The 25,061-nt window shown below is 36.4% G+C and overlaps 1 protein-coding gene and 1 non-coding gene across 7 annotated transcripts in view; one reads left to right on the forward strand and one right to left on the reverse strand.

Annotated features, from left to right (window-relative positions):
• FAF1 (Fas associated factor 1) overlaps window positions 1–25,061 on the forward strand; it is a 512,111-nt gene that overhangs the window by 366,044 nt on the left and 121,006 nt on the right. For all 6 annotated transcript variants that reach the window (XM_015436105.3, XM_015436115.3, XM_045386413.2 and 3 more), the window contains 4 exons: window positions 4,286–4,412; window positions 5,394–5,457; window positions 6,408–6,489; window positions 22,094–22,248. In XM_015436105.3, the coding sequence (XP_015291591.1) occupies window positions 4,286–4,412; window positions 5,394–5,457; window positions 6,408–6,489; window positions 22,094–22,248 (428 nt within the window). The remainder of the gene's footprint in view (window positions 1–4,285; window positions 4,413–5,393; window positions 5,458–6,407; window positions 6,490–22,093; window positions 22,249–25,061) is intronic.
• LOC123570870 (U6 spliceosomal RNA) lies at window positions 6,589–6,695 on the reverse strand. The gene has a single exon (XR_006695091.2). It is a non-coding gene; the product is annotated as a U6 spliceosomal RNA (small nuclear RNA).

Here is a 25,061-nt window from a genome sequence, read left to right on the forward strand (position 1 = left end):
CTGCCCCAACCACTGTGCTTGCAATCACAGATGGCCCTGCAGCTGCCCACATATTAACAGATAGTCTAATTCCTGTCACCGAACCCTAGCTGGCCCCTGCAATTTAGCATAAGCAAGCTTCCAGCCCTGACCATCCCACGTGTGCTCTTACAGTCTTCCCCATCTCCTGTTTCTGTCTCCAGCACTGACCCCAGTGCATAAGCCTACATCTGGATATGCTGCCAGAGGCATGTCTGCAGCCAGCCTCTACATCAGAGGATGTGCATTTCACTGGCTCTGGCCTTCATTGTTGCTAGCCATGGCCCTTTGTTGCTGGACACAGAGGCACAGCAGAGGACTCCAGTAGCCCTTGCAGCCTCTGCAGACCTCCCACAACTTTTGCCATCAAGGATCACACAGGTGCCAATGTCACAGACTCTTAACTGTCTGAGCTGACAAGACTCAGTGTCCCCCCTAGACCTCAAGTCACCATACACACCACACTTGGTGTCTTGTGCCCTTAGACCCAGTGCCACAGCATGCCCCAGAGTGCCTCTCTCCTTCCCTACCCTCTCTACACACCCACAGGTGAAGGTCTGTCCTTACTGATGGCAGCCCATAAAGTCTGGAAGAGGTAACTTTTTCATCAAACGCATGCATACCTTTGCAAGAATACAAGGATCATAAGGAATTTGGGAAAGATGATACCACCAAAAGAACACAGTAAACTCTAGTAACTGACCTCAAAGAATTAGAGATATATGAATTGCCTGAAAAATAGTTTAAAATAAGTTCACATTCAGCCTGGGCAAGTAGTGAGACCCTGTCTATACAAAATATATAAAAATTAGCTGGATGTAGTGGCACGTACTGAAACTTCTGCCGCCCATGTTCAAGCGATTCTCCTGCCTCAGCCCCCCAAGTAACTGGGATTACAGGCGTCTGCCACCGCACCAGGCTAATTTTTGTGTTTTTAGTAGAGATAGGGCACCACGTTGGCGGGGCTGGTCTCGAACTCCTGACCTTAAGTGATTTACCTGCCTCGGCTCTGAAAGTGCTGGGATTACAGGCATGAGCCACCACTCCTGGCTGTACTAGTTTTTAACATAGTGCCTTGACATAATAGGTAGTTGGTGAATGTTGCTGAAAGGAACATGTATTTCAATTATAAGCTTGCTTTAATGCCAGTTATGAGTTCTAAATTTTTGCCTTAAACGGTTTAGTTATCATCTCCTGCAGGAAGTTTTTCCTGATTCCTGCCGCCTATGATTTAGGTCCTCTCTTCTTAATCTACATGTCATAGCACTAATCACTTTGTTTATAATATATGATGCTCCTTGGGAGAGGATATACTGTATCTTTCACACAGGGCCAAACGATGTAGCACTTAACAGTGATTTGTAAATGTTTGTTAAATGTTAAAGGTAATAAATGAATGCAATAAACAGCCCAAAATATAATCACTAATTTTTTAGCTGTTTTTAAAATTATGAATAAATACCTTTTCTGGATTTAAAGAATTTTAGGGAAGCCGTGACAGATACCAAGAGATTATCTATTCTCATCAGCAAACATTAATGAAAAAAAGTTTGTTTATCTTATTTTTTAGAAAAAGCTCTTTATAACCTGTTAGATGGCTAAGAAAATATGAAGAGACTGGGAGTTCCTTATACATAATTAAATAGTTCATTCTTGGAAATATTTCAATAATTCATATTTGAAATATACTTTTTTCAACAAAATTGGCTTTTTAGATACCTCCCTTTGAAGATGTTGTAGTTACAGGATTTTGTTTTCTGGGATTTTAAGAGGTTTGGGTGTTCTATACTTTGTGAAGGGAAAATGAATAATGGAGACACATGGAGAATATTAAAATCACTATCTTAGTATGAAGTAAGGTCCTGTTGTTATAGAAGGAGCTAATTTATTGAATGGGATTTAGAGAAAGAGGATAGATGTGGGACAGTAAAGTAAAAGGGGTAAGTATAGAAAGATGTATATGTAGAATACTCCCTTTTTTCTCCCCTGTGTCTCCCACCCCTTGTTCTTAACCTGATGCCTCAAAGGAAGGGGTGAGTACTAGGCAAGATTAAGAAAAGACTGAGATGATAGCTTACCGGATAGAGGATGTAAGAAGATTTGTCATACTGGTCCTTTGTTTCTTTTCAGTTGCCTGTGAACCTGACTAGGCACTGTAAAAGAACATGTGGTATATCTTGTAAATCTTGAGCCTTTAGCTGTTTAAGACTAAGCCTCAAATTTAAAGGGAACTTCATGCTCCAGATATTTGACTGCCTGAAACACAGAGGGAACTCAAGCACTGTTGTCCTAGTAAATGTGTTGTTTTGTGGAGGAGGCTCCTTCACTGCTCTAAAATGAGACGGCATTGTGGATTTTTAAGCTGTTGACTAGCTTAAACCAGGAGGAGATCTTAGATCTATGAACAAACTATTAAGGGAGGAGAACCAATGTTTCTGTGAGAAGTAGAGTAAAGATAGCAGGTAAATGCTTAAGGGAAGGACCATTTATTTATTCATCCAACAAATGTATCTTCATTATCTTGTCTATTCAAAGCAATAGAAAGATTGTCTTAAAGTTGAGAGGGAAAATATAATTATGACTCTCTGCATTAATGCTTGGGTATGCCGAGGAGGAAATGCTGACATTTGACACTAAGTCAAATGAGAAATATCTTGACTTCCTCATTCGGAACTCTTAGAATCACTAGATTAGCAGTTTTAAAAAGTGTTTCATAGGGTCTGAGATCCTTTGGCAATACCCCAGATGTCAACAGATACAAGGAGGAAAAGGCCAACTCCAAGAGCATTAAGCTCCCCACTGACCTCTCCCTGTATCAACCAGAGTAGTCCTACTTTTATGTATTGTAATATCCTGTTTGGGCCTAGGGGAGGGAGGTAACCCTGTGAAAATAAGTTAGAAAACCACCGATAACAGACTTTTAAGATCCTTCCAGCTTTAAAATCTATGATTCAACAACTGTCTGACCTCGGACATTCCCTCTAGCTAAATTTTTATGAGTCCTTTTTTTTTTTTTTTTTTTTTTTTTTTGAGGCAGGGTCTCATTCTGTCACTCAGGCTAGAGTGCAGTGATGCAAACAAGGCTCACTGCAGCCTTGACCTCGTGGGTTCAAGTGATCCTCCTGCCTCAGCCGCCCAAGTAACTAGGACCACAGGTGCACACCATCATGCCCGACTTTTCTCCTTTTTTTTTTGGAGAGATGAGGTCTGGCAGTGTTGCCCAGGCTGATTATGAGTCTTAGATTTTATTTCTATTAATGCTCTTCTGGCAAAATATGTATGTTATATTAGGTTATTCTGCATAGACTGAAGTATCAATTACTTTCCCCATTTTATAACTTAAGTACATAGTGCCACATTTTAAAAGATAGAAATTTTATTTACTAAGTAGTATTTATAGACTTCATTTATTGAACATAGGACAGATAAGCATGTAGCCAGATATCTTGCTTGGACCCTCTTCTTACCCAAGGCATGAATATTCAGCAGTACTTACAGCCCAGTCCAAAAGTTTTACATCTCAGTATTTCAGAATCACATTCTAACCTAGAGAATAACAGCCTAGTTCTTTGAAGCAGATGTTTTTAATACCTTTTCAATTGATGTTGCTAAAAACAAAATAAACAGAGCATATTCATCAGTGCTCAGCAGGTAGTAAATTCTCAATAATTTTTACTGAATTAAAACATTATTATTACAACTCGTAGGTAAAACATTGTTATTACATCTCATCTTCAGTTTACAAAGAGCTTTCATATATAGTGTATTTCATGTTATCCATAACAATGTGAGGATAGTGTACCATATTTCACGAAGAGAAACCTGAGAACCACTGCAGTAAGGAAGTGGAAAGTTTGAAAATGCCACCATTGCTTCTACCTACCAAATACAAATTTGTGTGAACTTTTTGAGAGACTCATAGCTTACTTTGTCTCTGACTTCTCCAGTTGTACCCATTTTCTCATTTGTTTTGCACTTAATTGTGTACTGTATGCTGGGGAAGAAACAGACAAAAATCCCTGTCTTTATTTAGTTTGTAAGCATTCTTCATTTTCCCTCAGTCTCCAGCCTTCGGTCTACAGGTATCAGAGAAAGTTTAGAAAGTATGTGAGCCTTACAAGGAAAAAATAGTAAGCTTTACTCTAGCAAATGAGTTTATTTGATAAAAATTTTATAATGCTTATGTCTTGTTGTTACTATATAACTTATTCTTAGAATTTGATATGCAAAAATCAATATGAAACTAATCAGGACTTTCCTTAAATAGCAAAGCACCGATGTTCATATGGTTAGTGATAGCGATGGAGATGACTTTGAAGATGCTACAGAATTTGGGGTGGATGATGGAGAAGTATTTGGCATGGCGTCATCTGCCTTGAGAAAATCTCCAATGAGTGAGTATTATTAGCTCTTTGGGTCCAGCAATAGAATTCTTTCTCCTAGTACACAAACTTATGAAGAACATTAAACTTAAACATCTCTTACTGACCTCCAGGAAAGATAAGATAAAAGAGAGTAAGGGGAGATAATAGAGAGTAAGCATTCTTCATTAAAACCACAGCCTTTTGAATTTTGATTTTATTAAACTTAAAAATTCTCAGTGCATTAGGAAAATTCATTAAAAACGCAAGGTAGTGTAACTTTTGTTTTACATGTATAATTAATTATGACTGTCTCTCTTTAAACCTAGAGGCTGATTAACAAACAGGTGTACTTTCTGTGACTGATACTTGTTTCCCCACATCTTATTAGAGATACCAGTTTTAAGAGTAGTAATATTACTCTTCTATTCAACAGTACCCATCTTTGGAGGGAAAAAAGTAAACTAAATGTGCCATCTGTTTCACTTCCACTTACAAGATGCGTACTCTAGAATAACAAGACATGCTACGTGCAAAATGACCACTAAAATAATAATGACCTATTTACTTTGTGAAATTAGAGAACTCCTGTGGGCAGAAATAGATGTGATGTTTACATAAAATTGGTTATTTTCCCAATTAATGAAGTCTTTAATATCAGACTCATTTAATATAATGTAGTCACAAGATGTCTATTTCAAGAAAACATTGAAATCCTAAATGACAACTGGGCACATATTTTAAATGCTTAGCAGGATTGTGTCAGTTGGTTTTTCAAAATTTATGAGCTTGGAATATTTTAAGGTTCTTTTTGATTCTGGTTTGATGAGCTCTAATATATGTTGAGTTAAACCATCCCCTCAGATATATCACAGAAGCTAAAATTTAATTTTATTTCCTCTTTATTGATTAAATATATTTCTTATATGTGGGATTAGATGTTATGTGGTTTGTTTTTTGTGTCTATTTGTTTTGTTTTTTTTGTTTTTGTTTTTTCTTTTGTTTGTTTTTTAGTGCCAGAAAACGCAGAAAATGAAGGAGATGCCTTATTACAATTTACAGCAGAGTTTTCTTCAAGGTAGGGTTAGGATATTAACTATATAAAATTGATGCTGTTTTATGCTACTGTGGTTTTTCTTGGGCAATTTTAATTATAGATTGTTTAAAATTTCTCCGTAAAGTATTCAAAGGATATACTTGTTAATTTATGTAGTCCTAATGGTGAAACACATAAATAACTAGTAAACCGTTTATACCACTTCAGAGATGGATTCAACTTATTTCTGTATCTTTATGGACGTTCAATAAATGGATGCTAATTTAATATTTTTATTATATTCCCAAAGGACTAGGATATAGGATACTGATTTTTAGTATATCTTAGGACAGTCAAATGGAAAGTCCTTTAACATAATATTAAATTTAAAAATACTTTAAACATTTTAAATCCAAGTGAATTTTTTCTTTTGATTTTTTTCTTTTGGAATCGTTTTACATTTCTTCCTTAAGTGTCAAATATAAAATGTTTTATATGCATTTGAGAGTCTGCTGAGGTGTTCAAATATAAAGAGAATTAATGTTTAATCCTCAATTTGGTGTAAATGATATTGTTTTAGTGATATTTTCTGTTGAAATAATATGGAAACTTTTAAAAGAAACAGTTTTTTCCCTCTATTGGAATTCTGGAATAAATGAACTGAAGTGGGAAAATAAAGTTAATGTAACTAGGAAAATCAGATGAAAGTGAGTAACCAAGAATTTCTTCTTATAAATGGCATGGTTTTATAGCACTTATTAAATTCATTTGCTAAGTGTACTTAAAATTCCAGCATTGAGTATATCAGTATAGGCCAAGAAGAATTCTAAAAACGAATGAAGCTCATTTCCAAGCTCTTAAAGAAATGTTTTTATGTTTAGTATGCACTAGACATTAGCCCCAGCATTTACTTAAAAGTCATTGATTAGACTTGTGAAATTTGAAGTGAATTTGAAATGTATTTTAATTAATAGAGTCAATTTTTCCTATAGATATGGTGATTGCCATCCTGTATTTTTTATTGGCTCATTAGAAGCTGCTTTTCAAGAGGCCTTCTATGTGAAAGCCCGAGATGTAAGTAGATGTAACCTTTTCTGATTAAAAAGTGCATCCCACAGGTTTGCCACTAGGGCTGAGGCAATGCTTAAATGTTTTCTGTTTTTGTTTTTTTCCAAAAACTTGGAACTCTTCACAAATTTGTGTGTCATCATTGTGCATGGGCCATGTTAATCTTCTCTGTATAAGTCCCATTTTAGTATATATGCTGCTGGAGCAAGCACCATTTTCTGTTTTCATTTTGAAATTGGAGACTTCATTTGTTTCTGGTTCATCTGCTAACCTAGTTTTCACCAAGATGCCCATTTCACAAGGGACATTAATGTAATAGGGGTACTGCTGACTCTTGCAGAAGGTCTTGTGAAGCACTGAAATAAGGTTTTTTTAAAATGGGAAAAAAGGTGGACATGCTTAAAAGGGACCAGGCTACGTGTTTGTATTATTTTCAGTTATGCAAATGACTAGTTCTTGATAGATTTGTTCTTTAGTCTTTTCCCAAAATGATTATTCTATATAGTGATATATATCTAACAACAGCAGTATTTTCCCCCAAATGTCACTTTGGGCCCCCACCCCCCCCCAAAAAAAAAAGGTTTCAAACATAGAAATGAACTTTGTGATCTTGAAGTCTGTAACAAGAAGCCCATAACAAGAATTTAGAAGATAAATTTTGAGGAAGAAGACTCTAATCACTATTTGTATGTTGTCACAACAGTCAAGACATCAGTAATCTGGCTCCTGCCTATCTATGTCGCTTCAGCTCTTCCTATTCCCTGCCTCACACTTAATAAATCTGGCAGTAGTGTGCCATTTGTATTTCCCCATAATCTTACTCTTTCTTCATGCTTCCCCACTGCTAGAAATGCCTTTCATCCTGCTCTTTACCTGGATGACGACTCCTCTTCCTCCGAAACTTACCTTTTCCAGCTCCTCCCCTTCTCTCACGTTGGCAGCACCTACCCCTTTAGCACTTCCCAGTGAAAAACCCTCAGCTTATCTCTTATTGTTACACTTAACACAGTGTTTATAATTATCCAGTCTACATATGTCTTCCCAGGAGTTTTGATTTTCTTTTGACAGGAACTATCCTTTATGTCCCTGTACTTAGTAAAAATTCAGTAAATGTTTAATAAATGAAGGAATAAAGAAAGGGAAGAAGGAAGGAATAGCGTGTACATGGAGTAGAGGGGAAAGCTATTGGAATTAAAGAGGGCAAGAAGTTTGAGAACAGAGTGCAAGGATGCCTCTGAGGTTTCTATTTTCTAGATTATGTTAAATTCTGATACAAAGAAAAATTCATTTAAAAATAAATTTTAAAAATCAAATTCCAAGATGATTAATCAAATTAGAGCTATAATTGACAGTCCAATGAATTTAGAGTAAGAAACTATTCTTTACCTTAAGAATAGCAGAATAGCTCTTTTAAAAGCTGTTTTAAGCAATTATGTTTCAACTGTTAAATCATTATAAAAATGGCTATTTTTAAAGAAATGCATGTTTATGGTAATATGTTTATGGTGTTCATAAATATAGGTTTATGGCAAATACTGAGCTGGATGTGATGGCTCATGCCTGTAATCCAGCAATTTTGGAAGCCACTGCGAGTGGATCTCTTGAGCTCAGGAGTTCAAGATCAGCCTGGGAAACCTGGTGAAACCCCATCTTTACAAAAAAATCATACAAAAATTAGCCAGGCATGGTGGCACATGCCTCTAGTCCCAGCTATTTGGGGGGCTGAGGCAGGATTGCTTGAGCCCAGGAGGTGGAGGTAGGAGTGAGGCAAGATCATACCACTGCACTCCAGCCTGGGTAATAGGTGATATTCTTTCTCTGAAGGAAAAAAGAAAATACTGAAAAGCAAAGAGAAAGTATTCTAACACAGATTAACTGTTAACTTTATTATGCTCTTTGCATATTTATTATTGTATGTTTAGATGTGTATATATATGGATTTTTAGTATAAAATTTAGTCATGTTATAATCCTGTAATAACAGCTTTTTTTACCTTTTAATATTATATGATCACTTTTTAAATTATAACTTCTTTTATAGTATTTTAATTTTTTATTATAAAAAAGTTTAAATTTTAATACAGAAAAAGTAGAATAGTACAATAAATAGCCAAATCCCCTATACCTACATTTAATAATTAGGAAAATTTTGCTATATTTGTATCTTCCATATACATCTCAAAGTCTTAATGGAGTTTTAAGGCGTAAGGACTTAAAAGGATTAACTGCTACAGATTGACAAAAGAGCAGCATTTGAAATTTATTTATATTTTTATACTTATTTGGATTTGGGATTTTGATGAATATATTTTTATGATAAATTTTTGTTTCAGTTCCTCTCTGATTAAAAATGACAAATGTTGACTGGAACAGAAAATAAATGAAAAATTTATTCAAAATTCACAAAAAAATATAAAATAAATATAAATAATTAAAACTTCAAATAATTTTTTAATAGTTTATAGCGGATAAGCATTTGAAATTATTGAAACTTAAACTGCACAGACACATTTAGGGTATCCTGTATAGTCATTAATTTTTGCTTAGCCATTTCAGACTAAATTATAGATGTCATACTTTACCCCTAAAAACTTCAGCATGCATTTTCCAAAAATAATGATATTCTCCTACATAATCACAATACCATTTTCACATATAACAAAATTAACAATAATTCCCTAATATTATCTAATATCCAGTGCATGTACAAACTTCACCAGTCATCCCCAGAATTTCTTTTTAGCTGCTTTTTGGAACCACAATCCACTCAAGGATCACAGGTTATATTTGAGTATTAGATATCTTAAATACCTTTTAAGCAAGCACCATCTCTCCCCATTTTTCCCCTGGTATTTGCTTTGTGAAGAAATCAGACCAGATGACTTGTAGATTGTTCCAGATTCTGGATTTGTGTGATTGTTTCCTTGTGATATTATTTTTCTGATTTCCTGAAAAATGGATATTAGGTCTAAAAGCTTTGTTAGATTCAGGTGAAATGCTTTGTAAAAGAATGCTTTTTAAAATAATGCTGAATATTTTAACAGGATTTTTAGTGGTTATGGAGTCTTTCATTGTATGGCCATGTTGTTATAGTTAAACAATCACTTATTAGACATAAATATGTTTGAAAGACTATCTAATTATAGTTTTAAAATAATGTATTTTTCAACTTATTCTTTGATAATAGTGCATTTGGGATATATCTTTCTCTGCTTTCCAGCAGTCGAAATAACCAGAAAATGTCACAGCCTTTTGTAACTTAAACTGTAGCTCCCAAAATAGGGATAGATATTTTTAAAAACCCATTTCCAAAGCTTCTGTAAGATATACTGTGTATACCTCACACATTTTAGGTTTAATGCAGATAACTTACACTTAAAAATACAGTATGTCATAGACAACTTAACACTTAAAATACAGTATATCATAGACAACAGAACTTTTACTAAGTGTCTTGTACATTGTAATTGGCATTTGGATTTATTCAGACTGATAATCCCCTGAGGAATATAAGCTCTTGTTTATTAACTCCTGGATATTTCTAATGAAACAATTGATTGTTTGCTTTTCTTAGTGTCTAGGTGTTTTAGCAGATGAAAAATTATTGGTTCATGTAATTAAATATTTTGCTTCATATTAGATTCATAACCGAAATCCACTGACCTCTCTGGACTGATAAAAATGTCTTTATCTTTATTCCTTTGTCCAGGGCTTTTTTCTTTCCTCATTTCTCTTTTCCAAGTTACAGATCAACAGTTTATGTACACTTTATTACATTTCTATAAACTTAAGTAAAGTTTAACTCCATGACAGATAAATTATTCAAAATTAAATCTAAGCAGGTTCATTTATTAAGGTCATTAAGCAGATGGTATGCATCTTTTAATTGTGTAAGTATGGTAATTGTAATGTTACTTCAGAATTCTGTGATGCTCTGTGGTTTACAAAACATGTTCCTATACATATCTCATTTGAACCCCACAACCAAACAGTGAAACAGGGATATATATTCCTCATACTCCCATTTTAGAGATGAGAAAGCCCAGAAAAGCTACATGACTTGCTTACAACACACTAATAGTAAGTAGTAGGAACCAAATAAGACCTCACATATTCCAAGACAGGTAAATATGGTTTACACTATCCCACCACACTTGAGTTTTCATTGCTAACTGCTGTACTGCAGGATTTAATGATCAAACTTCATCTCTCCTTTTCATATTTCACACTTGAGAGTTAAAACAGATCTTGCTCAAGATTATTTTTTAAAGCTTTTGAATGAATCATTTTTCAGAAAACAGTTTGCTGATGTTCAAACATTTTAAGACAAATGTGACGGATACTGTGGCACTCTTACTAAATTTTCTTCATCTTAAATATCACATGTTTAATTTAAACTGTGGGAGGCACATTAATTTTACCAGGGCAACAGATGAGCCTCAAGCACCAGCATTCTTCACTTGAAGTGAGAAATTGAGTTCCAAGAGTAAATAAAAACAAGATTGAAGGTTTAAATCCTCTGCTAGGCTTTTTGAACTTATATACTCATTAAATGTTTATTGGAGTGGTGGGATTACAAAGGATTTGGGGAGCTTCATCAACTGGTATATAGTTAATCACTAAGTAAAACACTACATTTGATAAAGTGTTTCTCACGATGCCACATTCAATCCATCTTAATGAAAACTGCTTCAAACTGATTTCATTTGAGAGCACTTGGTGGTGAGAGTGCTTATAGTTCTTTCTGCCTTTTTTCTTGAGGAATTTATAGTACTGTACCAAGCAGAGCTTCCAACTTTGGTAAAGCAGTTATTATAAGTTTTCATGTTTCTTTTAAGTATATCGTGACAAAGTATTGACTTCTGATAATGTACCGATCAGTTTTATGACTTCCTTCCTTGCCCTTAACTATGAAGAATGCTCACCCATTTGAGGGCTATAAATGTTTATCACATTTTCTCTAAGGATCTGGGAAATAGAGGTTTCCTGCTTTTGCTCAGTCTAATGAGGAAAATAAAACAATATAAACAGATCCGTATAGTATAATATACTATAGAAGCAAAGAGAAGAGGTACCTTCAACTACCTTAGAAGTTCAGGGGAAAGATCTCTCCTCTCCTCTCCTCTCCTCTCCTCTCCTCTCCTCTCCTCCCCCCTCCTCTCCTCCCCTCTCCTCTCCTCTCCTCCCCTCTCCTCTCCTCTCCTCTCCTCTCCCCTCTCCTCTCCCCTCTTCTCCCCTCTCCTCTCCTCCCCTCTCCTCTCCTCTCCTTTCCACTCTCCTCTCCCCTCTTCTCCCCTCTCCTCTTCTCTCCTCTTCTGTCCTCTCCCCTCCCCTCCCCTCCCCCTTCTCTCCCCTCCCCTCCCCCTTCTCTCCCCTCTCCCCTCCCCTCCCCTCTCTTTTTTAGATGTAGTCTCACTCTGTCACCCAGTTTCGAGTGCAGTAGTGCCATCTCAGCTCACTGCAAACTCCGCCTCCTGAGTTCAAGCGATTCTCCTGCCTCAGCCTCCTGAGTAGCTGGGACTACAGGTGCGTGCCACCACGCCCTGCTAATTTTTGTGTTTTTAGTAGAGATGGGGTTTCACCATGTTGGCCAGGCTGGTCTTGAACTCCTGACCTCAGGTGATCCACCTGCCTCAGCCTCCCAGAGTGCTGGGATTATAGGCATGAGCTACTGCGCCCAGCCTAGGGGGAAGATTTCTAGAGGAGGTACTTCTGACCTGAATCTTAAATGGTGAGAAAAACTTAGGCAAATAACAGAATTCTAAACAGAAGGAAGAACAAAAGTAAAGGCAATGGAAGATTAAAGTGAGGAAACTACAAAAAAATGCAGGACAGAGTTGCATTGCTAGGCATGATGCTGATAAAATCAGTAGGGTTCAAGGCATGAAGGGGCTTGTGATGCCCTGTATTAGCTGCCATTTAAAATCTGTTTTTAGGCTGGGCATGGTGACTCACACCTGTAATCCCAACACTTTGAGGGGCCAAGGTGGGAGGATCATTTGAGCCCAGGAGTTCTATACCAGACTGGGCAACATGGTGAGATCACTGTCTCTACAAAAAGAAAAAGAAAAAAAGAAAAACAAATAACAATTAGACAGGTGCGGTGGCATGTGCCTGTGGTCCCAGTTACTCAAGAGGCTGAATCAAGAGGGTCACTTGAGCCCAGAAGGTCCAGCCTGTAGTGAGCGATGTTCGTGCTACTGCACTCCAGCCTGGGCAACAGAACAAGACCCTATCTTGGCGGGGCGTTGGGGGAGAAGATTAGTCTTTTTGTTCCTTGGAGCCTCCCCACCTGTCATGCCTGCCGTCCCTGAATTCTATTCTTCTGTACCACCAAAAGTACCCTAGAGAATCATTAGACATTTATAGTAACTAAGAATCAACAGTAATAAAAATCTCAATGGCAAGGCTTATCTCCCATGTGAAGGATTGTTCCTTTCCCAAGCATCCCTTTGGGAGTCTGGGCTTTGATATTGGTAATTTCATTACAGCTCCAGAGATCCGACTTCAAACCAGTGCTTTTTCCAAATATTATACATAAATTAAGTGAATCAGTACTCAATTGCTGATTTCCCACTTAGTAGCTCTGTGGCCCCAAACAAGTAATGAGCCTGTGTCTAATACGGAAAAAAAATGATGATGATAGTCTCTACTTTATACAGGTTGTTTTGAGACTTAAGTGGGATGCTACCCATAAATGCACCCAGCACTGTGGATGAGACAGATGGTGCCTTTAAGCAGTTTTGGACAAATTTGAGAAATGTCTGTAAAATAACAAAACTGATTTTCTCATTCAATTATGAACTAGTTCTAGGAACAGTTTCAGGAAGGAATTTTGAGAACCCCATGAGCATTTCTACCACTAAATTTAGGAGTTCACGTTTAGCAGTGCTCTTAGTTATCAAGTTTTATTATATTTATTTTTTAAAATCAGCCCATTTTAAAGTCATGCTGTTTCTACTGCTTCATGTTGAAAGAAATCTAAATGCCATCATTGATCATTGTCTTCTAAGAAAAATAAGTTCTATACAAATTTGAGGCCACAGCTGTAGTTGGTAAGTTTCTAGCTCACCACACAATATCCAGAAAACCAGGCAAACAAACTTCTTTGTGCTTTGGAAAATATGCCCAGTCTGCTTATCTAGTCTGTGTTATTTTTTCCATTTAAATTCCTTAAAGTCAGGACAATGTCTTTTATAGTAATTTTGTATGACAGCTGGGACAGCATCCTGCACATGTGTGAAATAAGACCTAGGATGCTAATATATTTTTTTTAGAAAAATATATTTGAATTATACAAATAATGTATTTACTATAAGAGAATGAAAATACAGATGCATTTTAATTAGAAAATGACACCACATAATTCCAAACCTGAAAATAACCACTATTTATTAAATGCTTTTACTTTCTAAATGTGATTTTTAAAAAAATCTATAAACATGTATATCAGAAAAAAAGCTGATATAGTTTATATAAATACAACCATACCAAACCTGCTGTTCTGTAATTAGATGTTTCCACTAAATAGTATATTTGTTAGTACCATTTGGAATTTGCCTTTAATTCTCCAATTATCAGATCTGCCTAATTAAAATTGTAAAAATCTTTAGTGCCCATATTAAAATTATTTCTTAAATTAGTTTAAAACTTACTAGTTTAGAAATACACTGCCATTTGGCTGGACGCGGTGGCTCACGCCTGTAATCCCAGCACTTTGGGAGACCAAGGCGGATGGATCACGAGGTCAGGAGATCGAGACCATACTGGCTAACATGGTGAAACCCCATCTCTATTAAAAATACAGAAAATTAGCCGGGCGCCTGTAGTCCCAGCTACTCGGGAGGCTGAGGCAGGAGAATGGCGTGAACCCAGGAGGCAGAGGGTGCAGTGAGCCAAGGTCACACCAGCGCACTCCAGCCTGGGCAACAGAGTAAGACTCCATCTCAAAAAAAAAAAAAAAAAGAGTTAATACAACTCTATATGCTTAAACACAACTTGTTTTTATAACATATAATATTCTACTTAGAAATCTGTTTGCCAGACAATATTTAATGGTATTTAAAAGCTACTGAACATGTACACCCATAAATCATTGTAATTCTTATAGTTTTTAGTAAGAATGCATTATTAATACATTTTTAATGAAAAAATACTATTAGTTTATCTTCAAGTCTTTACTGCTCTAGTCTGTCACCTCTTGGAATGTGGAAGTAGATATAAGTAGGTTCTTGTTCTCTTCCTCAGTGGCCTAAAAGTTGGGGAGAGGAGTACACTTGACATTCTCACTCCTGTTGTCATGCTTGTTTAACAGGCCTATTGCTGACTAGGATTAGTGTTATCCCTCTCCATAGAGAATAGTAGAGGGTTAGAAAAATCCTTCCTGCACTTTTAAGAGGCTACTATACCAAAGTCCTTAGTACTGTATCTAAATGTTTACCTGGCAAAGCCTGCCTACTTCCTTGCCTACACAGTCCCTCTTCCAGCCTCCCCACAGATATGCCTCCTTCTCTATAATTTGCTGTAAGAACCAATCATTTCAGCTTCTCATGTCCTTATTCTTAAAAACTTTAGCCACATGGTGGCCTTCCTCAAATATATTGTATTACCTGAGTATTACAGTCTAAGCAATGAAAACTGATAAAGAGCTAGACCCAATGAACATCTGTCAGCTTTTTTTGAGAGTTTGATTTTACTTTAGGCTTTTCCTTTTTTAGATAGAGTCTCGCTTCGTCACCCAGAATGGAGTGCAGTGGCGCAATTTTAGCTCGCTGCAACCTCTGCCTCCCAGTTTCAAGCAGTTCTCCTACCTCAGCCTCCCGAGTAGCTGGGATTACAAGCGCACCCCACCACACCCAGCTAACTTTTTTGTATTTTTAGTAGAGATGGGGTTTCGCCATGTTGGCCAGGCTGGTCTTGAACTCCTGACCTCAGGTGATCCACCTGCCTCGGCCTCCCAAAGTGCTGAGATTACAGGCGTAAGCCATCACACCTGGGAAAGGCTTTTTTTTTTTTTTTAACCCTCTGACTTCTATATGACAGTGTTCCCTATGCAAGATTCAGACATCTGTGTCCTCCAGATTTCAGAATGCTATCCCAACATCTGCTTCAGAAAGTGAGGGGAAAAAGACACCATCCTGGCATCTTCTCATCTTCAGTAGCTGACTGTTTCTTTTTGGAACCTCTCCAATTTGGTTGATGCCTGTTGGTCCCTGAAATCATATTCAGGAGCTGAACAGGGCAAAGTGTTGTGATTCTTTTCACAATACAACCTGCAGTCTGGTGCTTTACTCTTTAAAGATAACTAGCTTGGAGTTCTTTGAACAGATGGGGCCATTGACATCGCTGGGCCTTTCCCAAACTTTTCCTTTGTTTTTTGTCTTTTTTACTCTTCTTTTTCTCACTCTCATGTATATTTAAAATTCTGCTTCTGGCCAGGCACAGTGGCTCACTCCTGTAATCTCAGCACTTTGGGAGACCAAGGCAGGCAGATCACCTGAGGTCAGGAGTTCAAGACCAGCCTGGCCAACATGGTGAAACCCCATTTCTACTAAAAACACAAAAAATAACCAGGCATGGTGGCAGGCGCCTGCAGTCTCAGCTACTCAGGAGGCTGAGGCAGGAGAATCGCTTGAACCCAGGAGGCAGAGTTTGCAGTGATCTGAGATCACGCCATCAGCCTGGGTGACAGAGCAAGACCGTCTCAAAAAAAATTCAGCTTCAGTCACAAAGAAGTCACTCTCTTCTGCTTTTACTGTGGTTTGTTTGTTTCTACTTACAGCATCAATGTCCTACTTTTAAAATTCAGCTCAAGTATCACCTTCGCAGACCAGTGTGTAATCCCAGCACTGTGGGAGGCCAGGTCAGGAGGATCACTTGAGCCCTGGAGTTCGAGACCAGCTTGGGCAACATAGTGAGACCCCATCTCTATTAAAAAAAATTTTTTTTTTAAGTATCATCTTCATAAAGAAGCAGCCAATCTGATGTTCATGCCTAGACCCCAGGACTTCCTCTGTTACTACTCATTACTACTGATTTGCCAGCCTTACTTCCTCACTACTCCCATCTAGAAAATAATTTTAACAGACTTCTAACCTTCAGAACTGTATGCCACCCAAGCACAAAACAGTGTAGTGACTTTCCCAAGGTCACATAGCTGGGCAATGGCAAAGCAGGAATCTGAACCCAGATAGTGTGGCTTCCTACTGTCCTGCTTCTGTTCTCACATTGCACTTATCTTGAGTCATGATTGTATGCTATGCTGTACCTATGAACATCCATATACAAGAATAGCATTGTAGAAGTTGGCAAGTATTGGAATGATCCAAATTAGATGCTGGATTTAAAACAATAAATAAAACAGCTACAAAGGACTTGTGGGAGTACTTGGGGGAAATTTGAATATGGACTGTATATTAGATGATATTGTAACAATATTAAATGTCTTAGGTGTGATATAAATATGATGATTATGTAAGGGAATGTATTATTCTCAGAAGACAGATTTCTTTAGGATAGAAGTGTCATGGTATCTGCAAACATTCAAATGTTTTAGGGAAGTATTAAAAGAATGATAAAGCAAATATGGCAAAATGCTGATGATTGGTAAATCTAGGTGAAGAATAAATGGGTGTTTATTGTATCATTGTATCCATTGTTTGTATCAATGAGCCATCTCCGAACTTAAAAACAAAAAGTGATAGTGATAATGATTCTGATTACTATGGTGATGTTAATGATGAGGGAAAAGGAGAACAAATGGGAAGGAGAGAAAGCAAGTCAGGTCCAATTTACACAAAGGAAATTATTTTATACTATAATTTTTACACTGAAAAAAACCTATGAACTACATTGTACCATTCCCAGAAATTGTCATATCAACTTTAAAAGCATTGAACATGCAGATTATGGATATTTTGGTACTCAAAATGGAACCCTTTCTTTTTAGTTCATCAGCAAATATTTCCTTAGTATCTGCTCTCTGCCTGACTTATTTTGAGACACAGCACATTTCTTCCAGCTGTAATATTCTATGGTTCTGTGACACTAAGAGTCTAAATACAATAGCTACTGTAGCTCAAGGCCAAGTCACATTGGTTGCTGTCAGCTGGGCATTTCTTAAGCATCAACTTAGTACCTTAGCTCCTGGATTTGAATGTGAAGATTAGTGAGGCACCAAACGCAGAGACACAATAAGCATCCCAGACACTATTGCCAGTAGGAAAAATGAAGGAGCTGCTTAATCTTTAATACATTTTCATGGCCATTATTTCTCTTGAAATTGCTTTCAAAACCCTTTATTTTGCATGGATAGTTCAGGAATCTTCATCCTAACAGCTACCTTTCATTCAGCACCTACTATGGGCCAGGCCTTGTAAATAGGTACTTAACCTACATTATCTGCAATGCTTACAACAACCCATTTGCCCCATGGTCACACAGCTGCTAAGTGGCAAAACTGGATTTAGAACAGAGCTCTCTGTTACTTTAAAGCTTGGAGACTTCCCTTTGCATTGTGTTACTAAAACTTAGATTACAGGGAGGGAATCAGGATAGTGTAGCTTGGTTGTTTGCCTTTGTGGTCTGCCAGACTTAGACCCTCTCTGCCAAATTAGAAAGGACAAATACAATATATTCTTTTTAATGCCGCAATATTATCATTTGTTAGATGGTACTAAATAAAACGTTTACCTCCACACATTATTTCCCACCACTTTTTGAGGGTAAGGAAACTGTTTCATTCATCTTTATAGTCTCAATCCCTAACACATAGGTACTCTTTAAATGTTATTGAACTGAATTATTAATGGGCCAAAAGAAAAGCTGGTTATAGTAGTAATAGAAATCAAAACATTTTCTTACTCATTTTCTGTGGTACTGCTTTTCTTCACGAAAGCAGTTTTCTGATTAGTTTGCCATTTCAACTCTTCCAAATTGGTTGATATGCTGAACCCAGTTCTCACTCTTTTGGCCTGTGCTTAATTGAGCTCAGTAAGATAATCAGAAATCTGAGTCTGGAGTCCATTTATCTGTGACTGTAATTTAATCAGATTTATATAGCCTAAATTTACTAGCACTTCCATACTATTGAGTCTTTATATTTTGCTTATTTATTGTCATAAAAGCAGCAGAAAAATTTTTGTTGAAAGCTTATGTCAGAGAAAAGATTATTTTAAAATTATTAGTTTTCCTTTTGAAGGCTACTTTGGGGTACCCACAGCCTGAAGATCCTCTTGGGATACTCTTTTTATCATCTCCTTTCTCACATTCAGTCTAGAGCTTAAAGTGGGAATTTTTTTTAAGTGTGTTTTCCTGGCATCTCATGTTTAACAGTGTCAGGGGTTTGTGTCCCTGGAACGAAAACTGTTTCTCCAGAGTCTTTTTTCTCTCAGCTTCCAGTGAAAAGAGGGGCGAGGCGAGCCAGTCGCTTACCACAAAGCAGTGCCACCACAAAGGAAAGATTAAGGGTTTAGAGAGAGGTCAATGTGGGTTTTTCTCTAACTAAACACTTTCCTAAAGTTTCCTTGTGGAAAAATAATGAAGTCATCTCAGAGTTTTTAAAGAATTTTTATTTCTTTTTCACCGTCTGCATTCGCTTGTCTTCTCAGCATGGATGTTTAATCTTCCTAGGCTTTGTGAATTGGCCCAAATGAATAAGTGGTGAGCTGTCTCTCTAGGAGCTAGAGGCTTATTCTAAGGGCCTAATCACTGAGTAAACACATCTTTGCCCTCCCTCTCACAACTGCGATATAATAGTCGAGATTCTAGCACAGTAACCTGGATATTGCAGGGACCAATGCTTTGAAATGCAGAATGGTTGATCCTCCAAAACAGACAGTGCCTGATCTTCGCCTGCCTCTTTCTTCTTTTTTAAATTAAATATTGCCAAAGAGATGCTGTTTTATTGCTTGATATTGTGCATTAGTGCCCTGGATTTCCAAGTTTAGTTTCAGTCAACACTGTCGGCTGCACTTATAGGGAACTCTGCATGTTGGATTTCTTAGTAGCCTCTTCGGCACATGTGTGTTTGGTTTGGAAGAGCATTTAAATTAAATCAGTGAGATAGCAATGTAAATCACTAATCTCTTTCCCAAAGTCTAAATGTTCCATTGCAGTGTTCTTGAGAGAAATAGGCATTTTAAAGATTTAGCCATTGCCATTGTTTAGTTAGAAATATGCTGATTTAAAAGTGGACAGCTCTCTTGTTCCCAGTGTCTCATTAAATGTAGTTGCTGAGAAACGATCAAGCTGAATTAGAGGTTGACATCCCTCTGTCTATTCAGTTAGAGAGCTCCTAAGAAGAAGAGCTCTGGATTTGTTAATGGTGCCAGGTTCACATTACTTTCCCTAAAGCATCAGAATTCTTGACTCATTTACTAAAACTGATTTTGCATTGCCACTGCAATGGGGTATCTTTTTTTGCCAAGGGGCTGTGGCTCATATCAGTGTTCTTGTTTCTTTCGTCAAACAGGCTGGGACCCATGCTAGTTTAAAGACGCAAAGAAGACTGAAAGAGACCTCATTCTCTTTCTTGAGAAAGTTAGTGTAGAGGGGAAACTGGTAAACAATTGTAATACTAATAGAAAGAGATACAGACCCAGGAAAGGAAGCTCTTAACTCTGCCTGAGGGAATCAGGGAAGGTTTCATAGAGGCTTTTTTTTTTTTTTTTTTTTTTTTTGAGCCTTATAGGATGAGTAGGAATTTACTAGATAAGTATCTCTCTAACAATGTATCTGATTACAAACTTCCTAGAAGCCTGATACCGTTCTCTGCAGACATCAACATAGATGAAGAAACCCCAAGTCTTTCTTGTTCATCATTTTATTGCCACTGCTTCCTGCTGAGCCTGACACAAAGAGTATTTCAACAAATGCTTGTTGAATGAATGAATAAATGAATTAACACATAGAAGCAGGGTGGGATCAGCTGAGCTACTTATACGCAGGAGTCCTGCCCTTATTCCCATTACAAGCTGTCTCTGAGTCTCAGTCCAAAGCAGTCTGGCATCCTCACGCTATATGAGTGCTTCCACAAGCCTTGACTACAGTGTGGTTGATTTCCCTGCTACCACTGTAGTATCAGAGAAAAAACACTTACTTGGACTTGGAGTTAGACAAGCTGGGAGCCAGTCCTCGTATTACTTACTAACTAGCTGTGACATTTGGAACAAGTCCGCTTTCTAAACCTCAGTCTCCTCATATGCTAATGGGGTTAAGGATGCTATGTTAAAGATTTATTCTGGAAATTAAAGTAGATAACGTTTGTGAAAGTAACAGTGTCTCCTATTCATAGTAGATGCTTTTAGAATCTTAATCTACCTAACTGTGGCTACTCTCATCTATTATAAAGTTTACCTTTGTAAGAAATAATTTTAATGATGATTACTGTTACTATTATTTGGATTATTTATCGAGATAATTCCTAACGTCAGATTTCATTAGCCTTTCATCAGCATGAGCCTTATATTTTTCTGTAAGTTTCCTTCTTTTCTTCAGAATCCCACACAGCAGATTTTCATTTGCTGTCATCACATTCTTATTTAACATAAAGGGAAAGATACTAAGCTTCCCTGAAATTTTCCTTTGACAGAATTTCAAAGATTGGTTTGTATGTTGTCTTTACCATAAAATTTTATCTTTCCTTTCCCTGGTAATTGTGAGTATTGTTAAACTCAGTTCTTTCAAGAACTGACTACCAAGAAGGTAGTCAACAATTTAAGCTCTTTAATCATTATAGTCATTGTTGGTAAAGCTAACATGTTGCAAACCATCAATGGCTACTTATACCCATTGTTTTTATTATACTTATTACCTTGTTCAATTTCAGTTTTTAGTTTTAATTATTGCATTGAGTATCCAACTATGACAGAAGACACATTTAAGAGACCAAATGTCATTTATTGAAAGCAACTTTTATTATGGCAAAAGGGAAATAATAATTTTCTATATGAAAAGCCACAGTGGATATTTTCTGAAATATAAACTAGAAAGAATGCATGTGAACTGAATATTTTTCTATCTCTTCATATGGCAATTATATGTTATATGCTGTTAAATAAGGGCTTAATATGAGAACACATTAAGGACTTTAAAATTATCTATAGAACAAAAAGAAAACTTCATTTCAGACCTTTTCCTTTCAAATGGAAGAGACTATCCGTTGTTCAGATTAAAACCATAAAAAATATGTAAGAGGAATTTTGTCATTCTGTTTTAATGAATTTTTTTCTCTGTATTGTTGAACAGTTCAAAGTTAATATTTCTCTTTACATATATCTATTAAATGAAAAGAATAGTAAATCCATTTTCTTTAAGCAAAATACAATTCTGTTGCAACTTGGTTTGAGATAGGCTTGCACATGTTAACAGAAATCTGCAATAGCAGTCTGAAAAATTAGATATAATCATCCTAGCCTTTTTCAGGTGTAAGGAAGTAAAATTTTTTGATATTTTAGATGCTTTAGGAACTCCACAATGTAAAGTACTCTTTTAGGGAATAGCATTTAATTTTTGTCTTTGCTGTTCACATAGACTAATTATGCCTGTCTAAAATTTAAGAAATCTTACATTAGTGGATATCTTAATTGATCAGATTTTTCTCCTCTTTTCAGAGAAAGCTTCTTGCTATCTACCTCCACCATGATGAAAGTGTATTAACCAATGTCTTCTGCTCACAAATGCTTTGTGCTGAATCCATTGTTTCTTATCTGAGTCAAAATTTTATAACCTGGGCTTGGGATCTGACAAAGGACTCCAACAGAGCAAGGTAATACTGTTGTTCACAAGTTATAAGTTGGGCTTCTATTAAAAAAAAAATCATTGTGTTTGTCATCATCATAAACATTTTTCATCCTCAGCATTAAACTCTCTACCATTGCATTTTATTAGACAAAAGCTGCTCATTGCAGCTAACACATGCAGTTATTTGCAATTGTGAAAATATACCTTAACTTATAAAAACTTTTTAAATTCAAGCATAACCTGAAAATAAAAATGTATTTCTCATCTTATTTTTGCAATGCAACAGACATTTCTAATATGTTTTTGAACTTTTAGGGAAAACTAATGTTTTTAATGATGTTCAGAAAAGGCAAAACAAGTCTAATATATAATCTTAGTAGTAAGTTTATTTTTTAATAACTTCAGTGAAGAGGGCAGGACTTTCTGCACAAGTCCAATGGAGTTGGTAATAGCTTAACTCTAGCATATGCTAATTGATGTAATCGCTTTATTGCACACATTCTTTTGCACACAGCCAACAATACTTCCATATTCTCAATAGGGAAAAAAATTCCTTTCCTAGTTGTCAGGATGAGTTTACTTAGTTTGTTAATCATAGTATCTGTAAGTGATTAACAATTCTTCATATTTTGCCTATTTCAGTTTCCCATCTGAAATATATTTCATCATGTTTAATTACACATGTGTCTATGACATCCCATGATGCTACTTTGGGTGTGTTAACACAATCGTAATTGCAGATTGCTGGTTTATGAACAGGGAGATTAAATTAATTCATTTCAAGGCAAGCATATTACAGTTACCTAATTTAAACGATTATAGAACAATTAGAAACCATCTGATTTGTCTTTTTGTTACTTTATGGCTTACTGAATTTTTGGTCATCATTCAGACTTTGTTTTATTTAATCTGAATCAGAAAAGAACATGATTCTTTCCTTAAATGTGAGGCAAAATAATGTTGAAGCTATTTCCTAATCTAATACTTCATTTCTTTAAGCAAATGGTTAGGAAATTTCATGAGATGACTTCGTTTTGCCTTGGAAATGTTCCCTGTTATACATAAATAAAGAATCTTTAGCACCTGTATTTGTTTAAATTAAATCAGGTTATTATTCACACTCAGTTAAAGGTGATGAAAAGCAGTGCCACAAACAGATAAAAATGCCACATCGAAGGTCTTTCATGAGGCAAAATACAGAGACTGGAGACTTGGCTAAATCTTTTGCCATTCACTGGCAGTAAGGAATCTCCTCCTTTCCTTTTATCCACAACTTGATGGAGAAGGAAACACTATTTCTAAACCATCTGTAGTGGCTAAGTTCAGTGGGCTACCTGCTGTTATTTTGTTCTATCCTCCATTTAATTCCTTAGTTCCTTTTATTTTACAATGACAAAAAATTGCAGTGTAGTTTCTTTTGAAAAACAGTGTTTGAGGGGTTTTTTTTTTATGACTGGCAATCAACAGCCATGTAATTGCTTTGTTATGTTTTACTAAAGAAGTCTGTTAAGTAGCACAACTTTGATACACTAGTAATAAGAGTTTGCAGGTTACAGAGACACCTGTGGTGACCAAAGCGACAGAAGCTGCTTATTAGCAAGAGCCAGTACAGCTGTGTCCTATTAACTCCTTATGACACTTTTTAAAAAACACTAAATAAAGGTGTTGTTTAAGGCTTTAGAGCTATTTCTCAATGAACTGCAGAACTGACTATTAAGTATGATAGGATATTTCAGTCTACATTTTGAATTAAGTATCTGTCATGAAAATTTGTAAAAGGTAATATTAAAGATTGAAAATAGGAACATCTAGGAATTCAATTTAATAAACATTTATAGGAACCACAAATGGGGCAATAGGGGAATGGGATGATTTCTATAATTTAAGATACTTGACATACTTATTCAAAATCTATTAATAGTTCTGTCCACATTACAAATGTAAAAGGTATCATATTTCTCTATTTTAGAGTAACAAAAGATAATCACTGGGTACTGAGTTTAATACCTGATTGATGAAATTATCTGTAAAACAAACACCCATGACACCAATTTACCTATGTAACAAACCTTCACATGTACCCTCCAGACATAAAAGTTTTTTTAAAATATCAGAAAATTAAAAAGCAAGTAATAAAAAAATAAAGTAACAAATAAAATTACATAGCTACTTTTGATCCATAATTATTACCGTTAAGGCAAATGGGAAAATACACATTTTATAAACACAAGGTGAAAATTCATTAGAATGACATATTCCCAAAAAGGGGATTGACTTTGACATATGAAACTGTAAGATAATTGATTAGGCTGGTTTATTGCTCAAAAAAAGGGTTTAGGCCGGGCATGGTGGCTCACACCTGTAATCCTAGCACTTTGGGAGGCCCAGGCGGGCGGATCACGAGGTCAGGAGATCAAGACCATCCTGGCTAACACGGTGAAACCCCGTCTCTACCAAAAATACAAAAAAGAAAATTAGCCGGGCATGGTGGCGGGCCCCTGTAGTCCCAGCTACTCGGGAGGCTGAGGCAGGAGAATGGCGTGAACCCGAAGGCGGAGCTTGCAGTGAGCTGAGATCGCACCACCGCACTCCAGCCTGGGCGACAGAGCGAGACTCCGTCTCAAAAAAAGAAAAGGGGGTTTAACTTAACCACAATTTTCTTGCCACCTATCATATTGTAGATTCGTCAAAATAAAATTGTCTAATTGGGTTTCCTACTGTATTATCTTTCTTGGATTTTTACACCACATTTATCCAGAGGTGTTTATCATGAAAACTGATTGTGTCACTCATTAGATGCTTTTAACTTTGAGTAACAAAACCTCAAGCTTTCACTCT

This window comes from Macaca fascicularis, chromosome 1, assembly GCF_037993035.2.
Source record: "Macaca fascicularis isolate 582-1 chromosome 1, T2T-MFA8v1.1".
Lineage (NCBI taxonomy): Eukaryota > Metazoa > Chordata > Mammalia > Primates > Cercopithecidae > Macaca > Macaca fascicularis.